Here is a 21140-nt window from a genome sequence, read left to right as displayed (position 1 = left end):
GGTGGGTGTGGCTGGATGACCACACTTCTCGTTACATGGGGGTGTGGCCTAATGTGCTGATGAGTGATGCTGTCAGGGTGTGGGCTAATATGCTAATTAGTTCCTGCTGTCGGGTGTGGCCTATTATGCTAATTAGTTCCTGCTGGGCTTTTTCTACAAAAAGAGCCCTGGCAGTTCCATATCTTTATGTAAAGGGGTGACTAAATTAGCGCTCAACTCATCGAATACAGGGAAATTGTGGTTTCTTCTCCAGAGGATGCTACAGAGCTGATGGGCCCAAGTGACTTTGAAAACAAGAGTGACAGACTTTCTTGGCCAGTTGGCTCATCAATGGCTAACTGGCTCCAAGAGCCTCTATGGGGAGAGGCACTCTACCCCAGATTAACGGATACTCTGGACAAACAGCTATTCCTCGGTTCCTTGGGCTCCAACAGCTTCCTATAAAAAGCTTAGCTCTCCACCAAACGTCTGGGCCCCTTGTCCCCTGGAAACGCAACATATTCAAAGGCTCTGATCTGAATGGGGACCACAGTGCCAGGATTGGCGATGACCCAACCCTCAAGGCTGGGCCAGGGCATGTGTCTGTGGATGAGACCAACTGGAGATACCATGCAGTTTTAGTGATCGGCTCCCCCCCCCCCAGTTTCCAGCCACCTACGTGGTAAGCGCTGCTCCCGCCCCCGCTGCCGCCGTAGCCGTACTGACTGGAGGCCCACTGGGCGGGTGTGGCATTGGCATTCTGCGCCTGACCGGTCACGGCAGCGATGGCGCTGAACATCTGGGAGGTCATGTTCTGTGGCAGGGCGTTCACCGCTCGGGTCAGATCTGCAAGACAGAAAAGCGCAGGGGCATGCTAGCAGCAACAGCACACGAGCAAATGCTTGCACAGGCGAGCGAGGTGGGAGATGCAACTCACCTGCCAGGTTAATGTTGGCCGGAGTAGCATTGATTGAAGCTGGAGTCCTGGTCCTGCTGCTACTGCTGGGGGTGATCCCTGGGTGGGGGGGGGGACAGAGATGAGACATGAAGTCAGTCCTGCCAACTGGCACGACGCTAAAGCCCTCTGGGTGAAAAACACCACCTTCAGTAAGTTCTTAGACACTAGGAGCCTCACAATATGAGAAGCAGACAGCCCCTTATTTACAGGCTAAGAGGAGAGCCGGCACGCAAGTAGTGGGGCTGGGAAGCGGCCAAAGCTGAAGCAGCGAACCAGACAGGGAAAGCCAAGCCAGCCAATTGGCATGCTCCCTCTCTGGTTTTGCAAAGAGCATTCTACAGTTTTACTTTTAAAATGCGGTCGGGCAAAACGCACAGAAGTGCCATTAAGCAAACACAAAAAGATCAAGATGTATGCTGATTTACACAATCCCTCCAAATAGGTCTCAGTTGTTTAAAACAAAAGAAAGTAAAATTTTAAAGAGACAGAAGGATAACGCTGGATAAGAAAAGGGATACGGCTAGATGTTTCCTCGGTTATTAACTGAATTAAAAATTACAGCACAGCGGAAGAAAACACAGGGATGGAAGCTGCCTTCAATGGGAGTCACCGATATATTCACAGGAGAGCTAACATAAAAGACCAACTTCTCCTGAGCTAGTGTCTTAATTTTCCTAGAAAGCTGGAAGGTGTAATTTGGCAGGCATAAGCAAATTCACGGCTCCAAACCCGACTCATTTATCTTACAAAAAGGGCTCCCAACCTCCAGGTGATGGCAGGAGATATCCTACTATTACACTTGCTCTCCCGTCAACCAAGATCAGTTCCCCTGGAGAAAATGGCTGCTTTGGAGGGTGGACTCTATGGCATTATATCCAGCTGAGGTCCCCCCTCTCCCTAAACCCTGCCTTCCACAAGCTCCACCCCCCCCCCAAATCTCCAGGTATTCCCCAACCCAGAGTTGGCAACCCTACTTACAAAGCATCCAGGTAATTTCCTGGGTTAAAAAAAATCACCAACCCCTCTCCCCCTTCTAGCTCAGCTCCTCCCCTTTCCTCTTGCACATGACAGAATTCCCAGCATTCCACTCTGCCTCAGCTCCCCTCCCCAGCCCTCCCCCATGAGAAGAATCCATAGCCTTCATATATCGGAAGAACTGAGTGGCGATTCCCAAGAGCCCGTTCTGAAATATACGCCGTCTCTTTAAGGTGCCCCTGGGCTTTGGCGTCGCTCCGAAGACTGAAGCCTTGTTGAGTGCAAGTTGGCACTGGAGGGGAAGCAGCCTTGCTTTCTCTCAGGCGTCTCACTGAGGAGGTTTTCTCACACCCACCCCAAGCTTCTGCTCGGTACTTTGGCCAATAGAGCTGAATTGAGAGCAGTTGGCATGGTGAGCAAATGACAAATGTACTCTCCCATCTGGGGAGATGAGGGCATCTTATAACAAATATTGGACCAGTGCTCCTCAGGGAGAAGACAACCCAAGTCCTTTCTCCGTTGTTGTTTTTTTAAATGCAGAACTGCCTGCTGGTCTCATGTTCAGGTTTATCAATGAACTCAACCTTTTACTAATTAAGCCACTGGAGTGGCCAGACTCCTAGCAATTCGAGCAACTCTCTGCCTCACCTAAGGCCCACGTGTCATTAAAAGAGTCTGAATCGTACCCCCCCCCCCCGAGTCTCAGACGTTGACAACAGGTCTCCTGTGCTTCAATGCTACTGAAATGCCCCAGGTTACAGAACTTACAGTCTTTCCAGGAAGTAAAGTTTAGCCAGATTGAGCTCCAGGCTGATAAATCGGGCCATGACAGCACTTTACATCACAGGAAACAACAAAGGGGGTGGGAGGAGATGACCCAACCTGAAAATCAAGTCAGGAACCTAAAAGGTTGAGCACTTAAAACATGAAATAAAATGCAAGTGCTTATTACACAGTTCACAAAAATTTAAGATTAAAAACAACATGCATAGAAAGCAAATAAAGCTCAGGACATAGTATACAGCAGGGGTGTTGGAACTCATTTGCTATGAGGGCTGGATCTGACATAAATGAGACCTTGTTGGGCTGGGCCAGGTGTGTCATAAAATGTAATGCCAGGTAGCAGAGATATAAACTTTACAAAGGACACAGACACAAAGATTTTTTTTACTTAAAACAAAAACATGCTTAAAACATTAGCTCTGTAAGCTGCAAACCTACTTTTGATTTATCGACATTCACCACAGAAATCTCATGCTCAGAGTTCTGAGTCTGGGACCCAGGTTAAAACATTAATTGGCTGAGTGATTAAGAGAGTCTGGCGAAGCAAGCTATGATGCAGCAGCAGAACTGGAAACAGAAGATGGCCAGTTCCACTGGGGGCCTGATCCGGCCCTTGGGCCACATGTTTGACACCCCTGGTATACAGCAACAAGTGTAAGTTGCACATACAATAACTAATGGATCTCAATAATGGTTCTGAGCTTTTATTTGCATTCTATGTATGCTGTTTTGAATCTTAAGTTTTTGTGCACTGTGAAAAAAACAACTGCATTTTGTTTCATGTTTTAGCTGCTCAACCTTTTGGCACTTATGTCTTCACAACCCTAAGGATTAGTAAACTTTTTCTATAATGAAAGCCAGCATTCCCCAGAAACTAAATCCTATGCCTACATTATGTGCTTTTGCTGCATTAGCAGAGAAGGCACTCAGCCTCGATTACAGACCTCTCCCTACCCCGATTACCGAGCCACCGACAGTTACCTGGCACTGGGTCTTGATAGTGATCTTTGAACCACCGGAATAGCCCATTGACCGTGGGGAAGATGTGGTTACGGTATCGGAACCCTTCCGGTGTCACCGTCACATACTCAATCCTGCAGAAAGAACACCCCAACAACTGTTCATGTGTACCTTGCCAGTGTGCCTAGCAGACGGTCTGAAGGCACAGCATGTAACCCAATTGCCACAGCCAGACAGCTCTGGACATGTTCAGCCTCTGGATGGGAGACTGCCTGTTCGCCACCCTCACTTCACCCCCATTTCCACAAGAGAAGGAAATCAGGATTTAAATCTAATGAAGAAGTAAGAGTAGAAGTTCAACTACACAGCCAGGCTAGCTCGGTAGGAGGCGCCGACTGACCACCATCTCACTTGCCCAGAAATCCGTACAGGAGGACATCAAGATGCAAGATACAGAACTCTTAGAAGTATCTTTGCAAGGCTAATGTCTTGGAATGGGTGGAGGTGGGAAGGAAGAGCCACATCCAATGTCGTTTCCCCTGATTTGTACACTACGTGGGAGGGCCAAATACGCACATAGCCAGGAACGTAAGAAGCGTCCCGCTAAATCAGACCAGGGGCCCATCTAGTCCAGCATTTCATGGCACACAGTGGGCCAACCAGGTCCCCTGCAGAGCCAACCAATAGGGCACAGAGGGGCCAGGCCCCTCCCATGCTGCTGCCCCTCAGCACTGGTAGTCACGAGGTTTGCTGCCTCTGTAGATGGAGGCTCCCTTCAGTCACTGAGGCTAGTAGCCACTGACGGGCCTCTCCTCTGCGAATCAGTCCGACCCCCTTTTTAAAGTGGTCTATGCTTGTGGCCATCATTATGTCCACTGCCAAAGAATTCCACAGGTTACTTGTTGAGTTAATAAAGCATGTTTTTATTCCTGAACCTATTTCCCATCAACTTCATTAGGTGAACCCCAAGTTCTAGTTGTTGTAGGATTTGGGGTTCAATGAGCTTGGGCTTTTCTGGTTTTCCAGGCTATGTGGGTTTTGCTATAACTGCCTCTGTTTTTTTTGGTTCAGAAGTCCCATAAGCCTTTGTTCTTTTGCTGGCAGCCTAGGTGTTAGAACTATAGCCTTGCCCTGTAGATGTACCTTTGCCTGAATTCACATTCCACAGCCTTCCAAGTGCCAGGCTCCAAAGCCTAGACATATCTGTCTAGGTCTTTTTGACATTGCAGTTAATAAAATATATGTGGGCTGAAGGTCATACTAGCAAAGGTTCATCTTATCAACTTAGGGTGGGCTGGTACTTTGTATCATTGTATTTGTATCATTTTTGACTCCTCCCTTGATTCCTATTGGCTGAAAAGAGGATAAAAAGGTGGCTTTGGGCTTTGTTCGAGGCTGTTTGGCCAAAAAACCCCACCTAGGCTTGAGGGAGGTCTTGGTCCACAGTCCAGGAATTCCTTGTTCTTTCTGAAGGACACTGTATCAGGCGATGCTCCCTCTAAGCTGTGGAGTCTTGTGAGCAAAAATTCCACTTTGTGAGCTACTGGCAATAAAGTTGTGAGCGAGCGATTGGGCCGCTGCATAAATCAAGTTTGCTCTGGGGCCATCCTTCCTGAGCTAAGACAAAAATGTGTGAGCTAGAGGCTAAAAAACTGTGAGCTAGCTCACACTAACTGAGCTTAGAGAGAACACTGGCATCAGGTATTGGGATCAGGTATTGCTATTGGGTATTGCTATTGAATATACGCTATTGAGTTTTACTTGTGTGTGGTTTTAGAGTTAATACTTTCCATCTAAAGCAACTGTTCTCTCTGTGTTTCTCTCCCTCTGGAGGCCTGTGCTCCCTAGCCAGACTCCACATACCGACAGAAAAGAACCCTAATGGGGTTGGGGATTCCTAGAAGAGACCTGGACCCCTACCTAAACATTCCCCTACACTAGTATTATGGGAGAGGGAGAAAAAGCCCTCTTTATCCACTTCCGCCACCCCATGCATAATTTTATAAACCTCTTACCACGTGTGTCTCCCCCCCCCCTTTTCTCAAGACTGTGAAGTCCCAGGCCCTCCAACCTTTCCTCAACCAAAAGTGGCTTCAGCCCTTTAAAGGAGCTGAATCTTTGGATGCCCGAATAGTCAGATGTAAGAAACTGAACAAGCTCCTGAAGCCGGCACATGGCATGTGCGTGTCAACCCTGCAGGTCTGGCCGCTAAAGAGTCATTCCAAAGGACCCTCCGTGCCTTCGACTACTTCTCCCCTCGTCCTGGCTTCATGGCTGGCCTGGTTTCCCAAGGACCAGAGTCTCCTGGCGATCCTAGGAGGACGAGGAGGCTGAGAAGAGGTGGAGTGGATTGGGACTGAACTGGAAGTGTGATTTCGCAGTGTTGCTTGCCCTTGATTGGCTTTCAGCTGTTTTAAGTTTCAAAAAAGTGAACTGTTTTATTGACTGTGTTTGGGAACTTTGTTTTTCTTAGAAAGGTATGCACATTCCGGAAAGGGACAGGGGAAGGGTACCCTGACCACCCCAGTCCCTGAAACTGCTGGAAGCCCCTTCCCATCCATCCCCCAATAGGCACACACACCTAGGCTTCCCTCGTGGCTGGTACCCCAGGAGGAATTTGCCAGGGAGTTCTTTGCAGGCACAGATGAAGTATGGGATGAAGGTGGGCTTCTCCTTCTTGGTTTTGATCAGGAGCTCTTCCAGTTTCTAGAAGACAGAGGAACAAGCAGGATTTCAGCTGGCAGTGACTCTGCCCACGGAGTGAAATGGCATGCAGCGGCACTCAATTCCCACAACCTGGCTGCTGTCTGGAGGACTGCCAAGAGGGCAACTGCCAACAATTGGGTTTAGGCCGCACTTTTGGACCTGTAATAAAGACTGAGCCCCCCCCCCCCAATATTCCTATATTCCTTAACCCAAGAACAAAGCCGTGGGAAGAGTCCATGGCAGCAACAAACACAAGGGCATCTTGTGAATATTTTAAAGACCAAGATTTTATTCCAATAGAAGATTTTGTGGACTAGAGCCCACTTCATCAGATGCAGCATTTATGTACGTGGTTGTGGAAAAAACAAAGTAGTAAACAACAGGGTCAAAGGGCTGTGAAATACAGGAACTGCAGGGTGAAATTGAATCAAGAAAAGTATCAAGAGACCATTTCTTTGGATTTGCTTTAGATAACACAAGGGGCGGGACCCGCGATACTCGCGGGGGGGGGGGGACCTCCACACATGAGGCAGAGGAGGAAGCAGCAGGAAGAGGTAAGTTCCCTCCCATCCCGCCGGTTCCTCCCCTGCTCGATCTCCCCCGCTTGCCTTCCCCCGTCCCCCGGTTCTGAAGCGAGGCCCCCCCCGCCAGCTCCGAAGCGAGGCCCCCCCCCGGCCAGCTCCGAAGCGAGGCCCGAGCGGCGAGGAAGGAGTTCGAAGAGCGTTCCCTGCGCATGCGCAGGGGACGCTCTGTCAGTTTTGGGGGGATTTAAGTATCCCCCCGATATTTTTTTCACGTTTTAAGATTTTTGTGCACACCTGGGGACCGTCCCAAGTGTGCACAAAAATCTCCCTCCGCACACAGGGGGTGCCTTTCGCTATTAGATATATAGATTTGTAACAGCTGAGGAGTTCCAGATTTTAGCAAGATAAAAATTAACACCTATGGGTGACACTCCGAGTTCTTGTTCAGCCTGGAGGGAGGAGGGAAGAGAAGGCCTATGTCAAACCTCTTGATGAATTCTAATTCAGTGGTTTCATGCAGGGTCTTCCACGAAGGTTCTTCTGCTGGGGAAAGGTGGCTCTTAGATCACCAACAGCATGCCCTGGGAGGCCGAAATGTTCTCTGGTTGATTTTGAATTAACACTGCTTTAATGTCATGGGTGTGTTCATTCATTCTTTTTGTGTAACGATTGACCTATGTGTCCTATACATAGAACAGAAGGGCATTGTGGGCACACAATGGCAGGTACATAACTGGAGGAAGAACCCAAGAAGGTACAGCTGGATGTTACATTGCCTGAAAGCAGATAGAGGCACAGTTGGCCTCTGCATTTCTTACAAGTCTTTGCAGGTGTTAACATCTGTAACAGCCGAGGAGTCCCAGATTGATGAAGAAAGCAATCTAGCTAAGTCGAACTAGAGAAATGGCTATCACTGCTATAGCAAATGGGAGTCTCTCTACTTTGAATTCTACAGAATTCCATCCCACTCTGTTCTTGCATTTAGCAGCCCCTTGACCACGCTGTGTGAGTGTTTTTTTAATAACCTCAAGTATAAATGTCTGCCTAGTGAGGACCTGGTAACTGCTGCATCTGAAAAAAATGGGATCTAGCCCACAGACGTTTATGCTGGAATAAAGTGCCACAATACACCTTTGCCTCTTCTATCACCCCAACCTTTTGAGTGGGCGGGTATTGTTCTTCAGCCTGATACTCTAAACATAGCAGCTTCCGTTCCAAAGATGCCCAGTGGTGAAATGTGGAAAGCTGCATGTTCAGGAATACTGGGAGGAGCCGGGAATGGGAAGCAGTTCCTGCCTTCGAGGCTTCTAACTATAAAAGAATCTCCTAAACTATCAGTAAAGTTACATTTGATAAAAATTCAGTACCAACATTAGACTCCTTCCGGAGAGTCATTCCCGGATATAACCGAGGAGCAGGATCCTAGCCAGCAATGCTTCTTGGCATCAACAAGCCATACTTGTCCATCCTTTCCTCCCCATTCCTAGGACTTTGGGGGTACTAGCCAGATCTGCATTTCCCAAAACTGACTGCCACCAGTTTCTCAAGACCTGGTGCCAACCCTTCCATATGATTTATTTATTTGATTTATATCCCGCCCTCCCAAAGGCTCAGGGCGGCTCTCATGCGGCAAAGCATGTAATAATGCGTAAAACATGTAATAGAATACAATATTTAAAACGACAGTAAAAATCATCCCATAACATGGTGCTGAACCTATATAAATCTTCCAAGATTGGAACAGCCACCCAAATTTGGCGGCCAGCTATCTCAGTAGCGCGGTCTCCCACTACGCTGTTCTGCCAGGCCATGCTTGCCCCCCTTTAGTAGGGCAACCGATGACACACTACCTCGGTGGTAGGATAGTGGCGGCGGTGGCTCCTACTCGAACGCCTGGCGGAAGAGCTCCGTCTCGCAGGCCCTGCGGAACTGCATAAGGTCCTGCAGGGCCCGGATCTCCTCTGGGAGCTCGTTCCACCAGGTACGAACCGCCACTGAAAAAGCCCTGGCCCTAGTAGGGGCAAACTTAATCTCTCGGGGACCTGGAACTTCCAGGAGATGGAGGTTCCCCGATCGTAGTGCTCTTGGGGGAACATACGGGAAGAGACGGTCCTTCAGGTAAGCCGGACCCTGGCCATTCAGGGCTTTAAAGGTAAGAACCAGCACTTTGAAGCGAATCTGGTATGCTATTGGCAGCCAGTGCAGCGCTTGCAGCCCAGGCCGAATATGGTCTCGCTTAGAGAGTCCCAACAACAGCCTGGCCGCAGCATTCTGCACTAGCTGCAGCTTCCGGATTTGCGGCAGAGGCGGGATGGGGGAAACCACTCCCTGTTCCCGGCAGACACAGCCCTTCCTGCCCAGATTAACTGCAGCTCATATCTAAGCAGCTGGGAGCCAACGTGGTGTAGCAGTTAAAAGTGTCCCGTCTAGTATCTGGGAGACTCAGGTTTGAATCCCCACTCATGCAACGGAAGCTCAGTGGATGACCTTGGATCAGTCACACATTCTCAGCCTAACCTACCTCACAGGGCTGTTGTGAGGATAAAATGGAGGGGGAGAGAATAATGTAAGCTGCTTTGGGTCCCCACTGGGGAGGAACGCAGGGTAAAAATGAATTAAATAAATAATACATCCCCTTAACCTAAAGCTCACCTTCCGGTCTCCTCCGTTGCAATCCTGGTAATACTTATGGCTGAGCAAATCCCTTGCAAAAGACGCCATTGGCTGTACATAGCGGGCAACTATTTCGTCCAGGTCCTCAAACTCCTTTGGAGGAAAACAGGAAAAGGTCAAAAATCTGGCCGAGGAAGAAAGACCCCCCCTCTTCTCCCCCTGCCACATTCTCGCGGTCAGGCTGACCTCTGTGTTGATCCACAGCGTGGCGCCCAGGCTGAAGGCGTTCTCCTTGCCTTCTTCGCGCACGTCGACGTGCTGGTAGATGTTGTCACAGACTTTCCAGGTGACCGTCAAGTGGTTCTCCCCTTTGCTGCTGGGGCGGATGATGACGTCGCCTTGGTCCATTGTCTCCATCATCTTCTCGGCCTGCTTGAAGTTGATGTTGTGGAAGGATGGGTGGGCAATGACCCGCTTGATGTAAGCTGCGGGAAAGACACAGGCAGGCGGTTCTCACACACAGCCCTTCACAGCAGTGCCATGAGCCCCTTCCTTTCCCCATCAGGCTCGCTGGAAGACTCACTCGTGCGCTGCTGCCTCCTCTTCAGCTCTTCCTCCTGCTTGTGATCGGCGGCCTCTGCGTCAAAGTCGTAGTACGTGTCTTTTGGCAGCTTCCACTCGTTGTTCTTATCCATCAGGTCTGACGTCCGACAGGTCAGGTCGGCGCTGAACTTCTCGATGTCTATCTTCATGATCCGGCAGTGCACCGTCATCCCCACCTGGGCAGGGCAGAAAGGAAGATACGGCTAGAAGAAGCCGCCACATGCGCCCTGGAGAAGCTGGGTAAAGACCCAACAAGTTCTAACAACAAGAATGTGAGAGTGACCTTCCTTTCCATCACCCTGCCAGATGGGGAGGAAAAATAACCACTCCCCAGAAACCTGGGAAAGACACGCAAGTTGCAAAACCCTCCTTACAAGAGAGACAAGCACACCATGATTCAGAAACCACCTGACTGAGGGTCGTTCGTATCCCCCATCTGCTGACGCAATGTTCAGAGCAGAGGGGGTCAGATGACTTACCTTGACCCTTTCCTCAGGCCGCTTGACCACCTTGTCACTGAGGAATTTGGTGGGGATGAAGCCGGTTACCCCATTGTCCAACCGAGTCTTCACCCCGATGGCCTGGCCGGGGCAGGAGCCACTGTCAAAGTGATTCCAGACCTGGAAAGAAGAGGAATGCAGGGCATAAAGAAACAATCAAGCCTCGAATAAAAGCAAGTACCCGTCAGGGGATCACATTATAGTCCTACTGGCCCACCAAACATTTCTTGGCTGCTTAGACTTGCGATGGGATTGGTCGGGGAGGTGAAAGGATGGAAAGCCGGTCTCTGCTGCCTTGGGGTGCTTTCAGAAGTCCTCAGTGGAGGAACTACCGGAAAGCTGAACACCCCCCCCAAACAAGCATCCAGCCTACCAGAGAATGCAACTTCAATTCTGTGTAGGGTGGGAGTGTGTGTGTATCTATCTATCCATATAGAGCAGGGGTGGCCAAACATGCTTAACGTAAGAGCCACATCAAATAAACGTCAGATGTTTGAGAGCCACATGATGTGAACAAATATTACAGACACATTTTTTATTGGAAATATGCAAATTTGCTATTTATTAACATTAAATGAAACTACCAGAAATAAAAACAAAAGGGATAAAAATAGATATTAATAATGATATTTATTTGTCAAGTGATATTTGTAGGCTGGGGGGTGAGGGCTTTGAGAACGCATTTAAAGTTAAAGTTGCTTTCTTTCTCTGCTCCCCCCTGCCTCAAGCCTACCCAGGAAGGGGAGAACCCTGGCTGGGGAAGAGAAGACCCATCGGGGAGGGGAAGCATGCCTTCACTTGCCCAGCAGCCCTGCTGGGAGCCACACAATGTGTGTGAAAGAGCCACATGTGGCTCCCGAGCCACAGTTTGGCCACCCCTGGTATAGAGAGAGAGGAAGAGAGAAGCATGCTGGCAACTCATAACTTTGCTGAACTTTTAGCCCCTTCCTCATATCTGCCAGATTCAAGTAAGAGAGGAATCTCCAGACTGGAGCCAGGGCCGGAGCCCTGGCGGCAAGAGCATTGCCTCAGTAGGGTTTCTTCCTTACTGGGTGGCTGCTGCAGGAACTTGCTCTCACCAGGAGACCTTTTTCTTTTTAGCCCTCGCTGCTAGCAAGTGAGAGGCAGAGGAGATGGCTGCCAGTTTTTAGGGTGCTCCGTCATGCTTTTCTGGCCTTCGAGGGCAAGAGGGGTGGAAGCTCATCCATCCATGGGGGAGATGGGGCACAGAATTGGGGGTGGGGGTTTTGCCTCCTAAAGACTGTGGAAGTGTTTGCAAAAAAATCTTCTTACGCCCTGGGCCACAGAGCGAGGAGGAGGCACGACCCACTGTAAGGACACCTTCCTTCACTGGTGGAGAAAGAGGCTGGAATTCTAACACAGTGATGTTCACATATACGTAAAGCCCACCCAAGGGCCAGACAGGGGATTCTGAGTCAGGAAGAGCTGTTTTTACTGCAAGGAAGGATCGTGCCAAGGCAAAGGGAAGCACATGCACGGGGGAAAAGGAAATCGTTTGGTTGCTCCTGGCGCTCTCGCTATCAAGAACACTGGCTGCAAATGTGGGTTGCTGTATTTTTTGTAAATTTTATGTAGATTTTTGTAGCACCAAATTTTATTATATATGTAATATTGTTTTTACTGTATCCAATTTTTAAACTTGTTGTTAGCCGCCCTGAGCCACTGGGTAGGGCGGGATAAAAAAAATCTCAAAAATAAATAAATAAATAAATAAATAGAAGGCAGACTATATAGCAAGTCAGGTGACTATACCTTCTCTAGGCAGAAGGTAGTGTGGTAAGCATAAATCCTAAGTAACGTGGCTATATGAAAAAGGAGCAGTGATGTTTTCCTGCCTTTGGGGGTGTGTGTGTTTTTTTGTTTTGTTTTTGTGTGTGTGCGCGCACATGCGTGCCCGTGGAAATCACGGCGACTTCTGGTGACTGACCCCGACTGGGGCCCCAGAGAATAGTCAGAGAGGTGGCTGATTAAAGCCTGCCCCCGCCTCCTGACTGCGGGTATTCCAAGGAAGTCTCCCATCCAAGTACTTGCCAGGGTCGACCCTGCTTAGCTTCTGAGATCTGATGAGATCGGGCTTGCCTGGCCTATCCGGGTCAGGGCATGTCTTACGGCCTTAATGGCTCTGGTTAAGCAGCTATTGGGTTCTGAACGAAGTGACTATTCCAGCCCTGAACTGCAGAGAAGGAGCAGGTATGCATGAGGGGGATGGGGAAGTGACGTTCTGATGCAGGCAGGTTGATTCCGCCTGGAGTTGTTTCAAGTGGGTAGCCAGATTGGTCTTCAGTGGAAGAGCAAGATTCAAGTTCGGTAGTACCTTAAAGACCGACAAGACGTCCAGGGTATCAGCTTCAAAGAATCAAAGCTCTCATATCTGATACCCTGGAAAACCTTGGTCTTTAAGGTTTTACGGGACTCAAGCCTTGTTTGGAGTTGCCTGACGCAACTTGGGGGTACTGGATCTGTCTCTCTGGGATCCTAGGGGCAGTAATGAACCTGCTGCCCGGAAGGACTGCCTTGGCTCCACCTGTGCTGTATTTGTATATCTGTATACTACACCACCAGTAAGTGTCCAGCGCTCTCCCCTTCTGAGAGAACCAACTGGAACTTCTCTCCACTCAGGGAAGCAGGGAGCACACAAGGGTATCAACCTGAGAGTGCTAAGGGAGCTCAACTGGCAATTCCACATTATTAGAGGAAGAGACAGATCAACTGGATGGTGTAATTACGTGGTTATTAAAATGGTAAAATCTGACAACGTCCCCAGAACTGATGGTTTTAAAGGAGAGTTTTAAGCAGACCTTTATAGGAGAAAGATCTCCAAAACCGTAAAGGCTATTTAACAATACAGGTTAAATGGAGAAGATTCCAACAGCTTAGAGGAAAATAATAATAATAATTTCTAAAGGAAGAAATTATCCAGAAAATCCAGGATTGCAACACCCCACACAATACTGGCAAACAGACTGAATGAAATACTGATGAGTGTGTGACTGGAAAAACAGACACATTTTCAAGAGAAAGACAGCTTTCAGGGAAGATTTTTTAAAAATGTCATTTAGTTATCGAAGGAACAAGCTCTATTGGTTCAGGATGATTACTAAGTAGTGCATTGGCACATCTGCCAGCATAATCCTGGCACACAAATTACTAGAACTAGGGTGTGTGTGTGTGGGGGGGGGGGGATGGGTCTTTGCATCTAAACTTCTCTAAGCCTGTATGTACCTCCAATGCCAGTGTAACATTACACCAGCAATTACTAAGGCACAGCTTTAGAAATCACTGGGGACATGGACAGAACACAGAAATCCTGCCCCAAAGCCCCTGAACAATTTTACAATACTAAAGTGTTTTTATCCTGGTGACGTTCTATTGCTAGTGTCCAAGAACAGCCTTCTACAAAAATTAGTCTCTCTGAAGTTATATGGGAAAGATACCCATTGTTTCCTGTTTTGTTCTATCTGCGTATAGCAGTTTTGGTACTTAAATAAAGAGAGAGGGGGGCATTCACAGTGTTCAAGAAAGGAGGGGCCGTGGCTCAGTGGCAGAGCATCTGCTTGGCATGCCCAAGGTCCCAGGTTCAATCCCCGGCATCTCCAGTTGAAAAGATCAGGTAGGGGATGATTTGAAAGACCTCTGCCTGAGACCCCGGAGAGCCGCTGCCAGTCTGAGTAGACAATACCGACTTTGATGGACCAAGGGTCTGATTCACTATGAGGCAGCTTCACGTGGAATAGAAGGAATACACATTTTGCTGTTATGTTACTTCATTTCAAATTATGTAACCCTAAACTTTATTTTCTCTATGAGGGTGGGATCCTAAATGAAATCAGTAAACCAGGTTGAAAGATCAATCTAGGGTGATTAATACTACTGACATGGAGGTGCAGGAAAAATGATAGAAATGGAAGCAAGGCAAGTTGTCAACGGAGATCCAAATTTATGTATGTGTAACAGGCATGATTTATATTGAGTTTGATGAACAACTCTTTATGGATAAGGACAAGCATTAATCTCTTTGATGAGTGCTGGGAATTTTTTCAGTATAATTTTTTGGATAATAAGAATTATTTGTTTCATGTTATTTAATCTAAACACATCCATGCATTCAAACATTCCGTAGATCTGCTATACACATATGCGTTTTGAACGCTGCAGTGGCTTATCCACTTGCGGATTGGAAAGGAAATGGTAGACTTTTGTGTTTTTCAGAAATTTGGCAGGCCAAACTACCTTATGCATGAAAATATCACAACACTAAGTGCGGTGTATGAACTTGTCACTAGTAGGCGAATCAACACAATCAACCTTATTACTTGCACAGAGGAGAAAACGGAAATTCCTGCAAGATTACAAATTCCCTGCTGTATTTCTGCGCAGTTTGGGCACAGACACTCTCCGTTTCTAAAAGGGATTTTGAACTTAATGACTTTTCTATGCGGAGTGCATCTCATTCCATAGCAACAGGAATGAACACATACTTTACAGGAAATGAGATTCTGAGCAAGTTGAGAGAAGCACGCTCCTTTTCATTTTGGCTGTAGATACATCTCAATACATGCAATGATTCTGCATGGCTATGATGCAACTCCTGGTCTGTCAATTGCCCCAAATTTGGTTTCCAAGTATGCACATATGGGACTGGGAAAGGATGGTATATGCATGGGCCTCTTGCTTAACAGGAAGTTCCAGTAGGCATGCACCGCACACCACCACCTACTCAGAGGTGGGCTCTGGCTCACTTTGTGGTGCTAGCCACATTACCTCGCTGAGCTCGGGGAAGTTGTCCTGCTGACAGAAGGGGCACTGCCACAGGCCCGTCTCATCATTCCTGATTGCTTGGTCATAGCTCTCCCCCTGGGGCCGCCGGTGGGCTATTCCGGTCACGTTGCAGATGATCAGCTTACCTGAAGGTAGAGAAGGATCAGAAATAAGAACGGCATATGGGAAGAGCCTTAAACACGGCTCTCTGAGAAGGCTTACGTGGCTTGTGCATCTGGGCTGATAAGAACCACATGGGTGACGTAGGAGTTCTGTAGCCTGTATTTACAGCAGCATGGCGGAATGGAAAAGTTCAGGCACTAAGCACGCAAAGAGCAAGTGCCCTCTTGCCAATACAGGAAGGCCTACCTATGTAGAAGGTATCAGGCGTCTCCTTCGTCAACATGTTGAAGACCTCCTCAGAATTGGGGGAGCGGTATGGGCTCCTCAGGTCCTTGTAGCGGCAGCTTAGTTCGGCACGGATGTCGTACAAGGTGATGTGTTTGTCTCCATAGCCCTGTGAGAAAGCCACAGTGAAACAAACCTGCAGGCAACCTGGCAGAACCAAGAGTTGAAACTACTCAAGGGTAGTAGTGACCTGTCTTTCCAGCTCTTCAGCAAAGGCATCAAGATCCAGGTCCTTCAGGCGCTCTGGGTTTTCCAGAATCTCCTCCAGGGCACCAGCAGGGTTGGCATCTTCTGCCGACTCATCATACTCCAAGGCATCGACGGCCATTTTCCTGGCCCATTCATAGGTTTCTGGATGGACCCTGGACCCGTCCAGGACTTCAATGTAGGAATCCGTGCTAAGGGTAAGAAGGAACAGCTGGACTTGAAAAATCCGCATAAGGAGCACTATTGCTAGTCGACAGAAGGTTTGATTTGCTAATCTTTTACCAAAGTTCTGACCTCATCAAAGGCTCATGAGCAAACTTAACAGTTATGGGATAAGATAACCCATGGCTCCTCTTACGGATTAGTAAATGACTCACACAACAAAGGGAAGTAAACAGTGAAGAGCCCCAGGGATCTGTGTTAGGGCTGATGGTATTAAATTTGTTCATAAATGATTTTAAATTGAATGTGAGCAGTGAAGAGGCTGTATTTGTGGAAGGAACCAATTATTCAGGATGCCGAGAACTTATGCAGCTTGTGAGAAGCTCTGAGAGAACCTCTCCAAACTAGATGGGTGGGCAACAAAGCGGTGAAGTTGAATGTAAGTGCAAAGTGATACGCGCAGGGAGAAACAGAAACTCTAATTTTGCAAAGGCATTGGTGAGGTCTGTCCTGTTGGTGACTAAGCAAAAAAGAGATAATCAGGTTACAATGGACAGCTCAACGAAAATATCAACTCACTCTGTGAAGGTGGTGAGAAAAGGGGAAGTTCTATACTAGGATTACTAGGAAGTCCCCAAAATAACACGGCCAGTGGGAACACTTCCCTTATGAAAAAAGGCTAACGAATTTGGAGCTTTATAATCTACGAAAGACAATGGAGGGGGGATGTGACAGATCTATACAGTTACGAACAGGGTGGAAAATGGGGAGAGAGAACTTTTTCTCCTGCAGCCAAAGTACAAGCACCTGGGGACACTAAACGAAGTTGACAGATGATCACTGAGAACAGAAGTCCTTCATACAAAGCATAATTGGTTTATGGAATCCACTCCACAAGACAGCCACTAACAATGATAGGTGCAGTGGTTAAGTGCGCGGACTCTAATCTGGGAGAACTGGGTTTGATTCCCCACTCCTCCACTTGCACCTGGCTGGATGACCTTGGGCAAGCCACAGTTCTGATAAGAGCTGTCCTTGGAAGGGCAGTTCTTGAAAGAGCTCTCTCAGCCCCACCTACCTCACAGGGTGTCTCTTGTGGGGAGGGGAAGGGAAAGGAGTTTGTAAGCCGCTCTGAGACTCCTTTGGGTAGTGAAGGGCAGGGTATAAATCCAAGCTCTTCTTCTTAAAAAGGGGATTAGGAATATTTATGGAGGACCGGTCTAATGGCTGTCAGCCAGGATGGCTAAACTGAATTTCCATGTTCAGAGATGCACTGCCTCTGAACATGTGTTACAGGGTAACAGGAGCTTTAGCCTCTGTGCTCCTGTTTACCAAACTTTAGTAGGTAGGCCACTGAAGAGAACAGGAAGCTGGCCAAGAACAACCTTTGGTCTGATCCAGCAGGGCTCTTAGGATCAGATAACACGTGATATGAAAGACCCCTCCCTTACACCACGGAAAGCCACTGCCTGTCTGGGTAGACAATACAGACCTTGATGGACCAATGATCTCATTCATTATAAGGCAGCTTCGCGTGTGTTCTTGAGGAGGGACTGACACACTGCCAGAACAGCTTCCTGCCATGACCGGCTTGTTTCTTTGCACAGTCTGCATATTATCAGTGGAGAGTTCTGTAAGTTCTGGCACTGGCTCTTTCCCTAACAGAGGAATGAAGTTTGACCACTTCCCAGAATTAACCCTTCCACTACAGCCTGGCACCAACCTGTCGCCCAGCGATGCCGTATCTATCTTGATGAACCCAGCGCAGTTAATGAAGACCTTTGGTCCCATGTGGCACATAGTGACTAGTTGGGTACGGTTCTCCAGCCGCGTATTGTTCTGCTTCAGGATCTGCACAAGAGGGAGAGAGAAAGCGAGAGAATTCAGAAGACACTAAACTTCTCCAGCCACTGCAGGAAAAGGCACACTGACCAGACGATGCTGGTAACTTGATTCTGCTTCCAGAACACAGTAATTCCTATTGTGGAAAGAATCTCTGTTCAGACTTCTGAAGATACTGGGGGGGGGGGGATTAAGGAAAGTGTGGGCTCAAAGGGGCTGGAGACCAATGCTCCCTCTAAGCTGTGGAAGTCTTGTGAGCAAAAATTCTACTTCGTGAGCTACTGGCATTCAAGTTGTGAGCAATTTTGGCTACTGCATAAATTAGTTGGCTCTGGAGCCCTCCTTCCTGACATCCTTCCTGGAGCCGTCACACAAAAATGTGTGAGCTGGAGGCTAAAAAACTGTGAGCTAGCTCACACTAACTCAGCTTAGAGGGAACACTGCTGGAGACATATGTAAATGGCTTGGGATAAAAGGGCAGAAGGGGGTTCCCTTTCCCCAAAATCATGACTATTTCCCACACATCCAGCACGAACAAAAGCAGGGACACATTAGGATAGATATAGGAGTTACAGTCAGCCACTCCAAGTGGCCAGTTTTGCAAAACAACTGGCAATATATGGCATTCAAGTTTAAACACCTGATGCTCTATGGATGGCTTTGAGCCAATCACATGCTCTTCAGCTCACAAGTTGCTTATGAGGTGCCACCTAAGCCTTCCAGAAGCAGCCTCTGGCCAAGGACGGTGACATGTGGAAGGGGTTTACCTTCAGCAGGTGAGTGCCCTTGCGTGGCCCCAGGCCACAGACGTACTGCAGGAGGGCCTGGCTGTGCGGATGGGCAATGGCACGGTTGACATCCACTCCCACTTCGTTCACACGGTTGATGAACTCGCAGTACAAGGCATTCAGCAGGTCCTCTTTCACAACGTGTTCCTGGGTAAGTACAGGAAAGCTTTTATATTCTGAACTGAGCAAGGTAGGTTGCCGCTGTGCTGCTCAGGAGTAAACATATGGATATAGAAACGGAGCAGAGGTCCATCAGTGGCTCTTAAAAAAAAGGTAAAGGTTCCCTTGCTCAAAAGCCAGTCGAGTCCGACTCTAGGGTTGCGGTGCTCATCTCCGTTTCAAAGCCGAAGAGCCAGCGCTGTCTGAAGTCGTTTCCGTGGTCATGTGGCCGGCATGACTAAACGCCAAGGCGCACGGAACGCTGTTACCTTCCCACCAAAGTGGTACCTATTTATCTACTTGCAATTTCTTGCTCTCGAACTGCTAGGTTGGCAGGAGCTGGAACTAGAGACGGGAGCTCACTCCATCATGTGGCAACTCGGGTCTTGAACTGCTGAACTACTGACCTTCCACAGCCTGCAGTTCAGCGTCTTAACCACTTGAGCCACTGCAGCTCCTCAGTGGCTCTTAGCCACAAGGTATAGATGGGACGCTCTGCCTGGGGCAGGGGTGTTCTGCATTCTGGGTGCTCGGGGGGGCAATAGTGGGAGGGCTTCTGGAGTTCTGGCCCCGCTGGTGGACCTCCTGATAGCACCTCGTTTTTGGCTACTGTGTGACACAGAGTGTTGGACTGGATGGGCCACTGGCCTGATCCAACTTGGTTTCTTTCATGTTCTTAGGACTAACCTCTTCCAATTGGCCCCACATGGGGCCAATGTTCCTTTAGGAAACTGTTCAATGATTACACACACACACCATGAATGCAAGAGGCTGCATGCCAGCAGAAAGGGTCAGCTATGAGCTAGAAAGGACTCCGAGCTGGGAGAGGCCCTATGGGAGCTGGGGACACACTGTTGCCTGCCCTTTCAAGACTACACATATCCACAGCCTTTCTGGCCACCATGGAACTCGGGGCACGATTGCTGGGAGAACTTCCCAGCAGGAACAAGTGCGCTGAGCTTCAGAGCCAGGTGACTTGAGCACAGAACCGACCCTGCCCCTTCCTCTCCCTGCCAAACCTCTGCTTCAAGGTAATCCAAAATTCTGCCTTAGATAAACCATCTTCCATGTCCTATAGGAACCACCCAGTATCAGATATGGCCTGTGCACAGGATAAAAACAGCTGTGGAGTGAGATTACCTGCAAAGGGTGGAGCTTGAGGCAGAGGATGTCCTCGTCTGAGCTGCAAACCTGGGCAAACTCGATCAGCGGATCCTGTACGCGTCGAGCAAGGGAGACGGCTTGGCGCAGAACAGGGGGGTACTCCCGGAATTCGTTCTACGGGAGGCCGAAAGAGGAGTCAGCACAGGAGCTCCCTCCTCGGCACTGATAAGGGGGGATATGATTGCTCTCTTGAAATATTTGAAAGGCTGTCATTTGGAGGAGGGCAAGGAGCTGCTCCAGTCGGCAGCAGAGGACAGGACCCGAAGCAACGGGTTTAAATTACATGCAGAAAGGTATCGGCTGGATATTAGGGAAAACGTTTTCATGGTCAGAGTGGTTCAGAGGTGGAATCAGCCGCCTAGGGAGGTGGCTAGCTCCCCTTCACTGACAGCTTTCAAGAAGAGGCTGGACGAATATTTGTCAGAGATGCTTTGGGCAGGTCCTGCATTGGGCAGGGGGTTGGACTAGATGGTCTGTAGGACCCCTTCCAACTCTATGATTCTGATTCTACGATTCTTCCATTTCCCTTCTGGCAGATGCCCGGGCTTAGTTTGCTCTTTCAGAGTGCACTGCTTAGAGCAGCCACCGAACTCCTTCTACCAGCACCCCCCTCCTGCAAGAGGCTGCTCTTGGCAGACTAGAGAAGACTCAGCGCTATAAACTGAGACTAACAAAAGGACGGGGGGGTGGGCCCAAGCTGCCCGCATAAATGCAAACCGGGGAGCCGCAGAATGTAGCAACTCCCATTTACTAAGCTGAAGGTTGACAATGTGGAGGCTAATCCCACCTGTACCCAGGGCTATTTTTGGGCAGGAACGCACAGGAACGGAGTTCTGGCTGGCTCCCAAGTTGGCCACACCCAGCAGGAACTCATTAGCATAATAGGCCACGCCAGTTTGGTGTAGTGGTTAAGTGTGCGGACTCTAATCTGGGAGAACCGGGTTTGATTCCCCACTCCTCCACTTGCACCTGCTGATGTGACCTTGGGTCAGTCACAAGCTCTGGCACAGCTGTCCTTGAAAAAGAGCAG

The 21140-nt window shown here is 48.7% G+C and overlaps 1 protein-coding gene across 1 annotated transcript in view; it reads right to left on the bottom strand.

Annotated features, from left to right (window-relative positions):
• Positions 1-21140, bottom strand: part of SUPT6H (SPT6 homolog, histone chaperone) — a 58038-nt gene that overhangs the window by 5431 nt on the left and 31467 nt on the right. Inside the window, exons 22-35 of the mRNA XM_015421902.1 lie at positions 20087-20224; positions 18767-18934; positions 17881-18008; positions 15979-16186; positions 15750-15897; positions 15384-15526; positions 10581-10721; positions 10082-10277; positions 9745-9983; positions 9538-9651; positions 6237-6361; positions 3677-3789; positions 917-994; positions 659-825 (exon numbers count right to left, since the gene is read on the bottom strand). Coding sequence (XP_015277388.1) covers positions 659-825; positions 917-994; positions 3677-3789; positions 6237-6361; positions 9538-9651; positions 9745-9983; positions 10082-10277; positions 10581-10721; positions 15384-15526; positions 15750-15897; positions 15979-16186; positions 17881-18008; positions 18767-18934; positions 20087-20224 — 2106 coding nt within the window. The remainder of the gene's footprint in view (positions 1-658; positions 826-916; positions 995-3676; positions 3790-6236; positions 6362-9537; positions 9652-9744; positions 9984-10081; positions 10278-10580; positions 10722-15383; positions 15527-15749; positions 15898-15978; positions 16187-17880; positions 18009-18766; positions 18935-20086; positions 20225-21140) is intronic.

The sequence above is a fragment of the Gekko japonicus genome, unplaced genomic scaffold, assembly GCF_001447785.1.
Source record: "Gekko japonicus isolate JY-2015 unplaced genomic scaffold, Gekko_japonicus_V1.1 scaffold21, whole genome shotgun sequence".
Classification (NCBI taxonomy): Eukaryota; Metazoa; Chordata; class Lepidosauria; order Squamata; family Gekkonidae; genus Gekko; species Gekko japonicus.
Note: the sequence above shows the minus strand (reverse complement) of the source record. Positions and strands in the feature narration are given on the sequence as shown.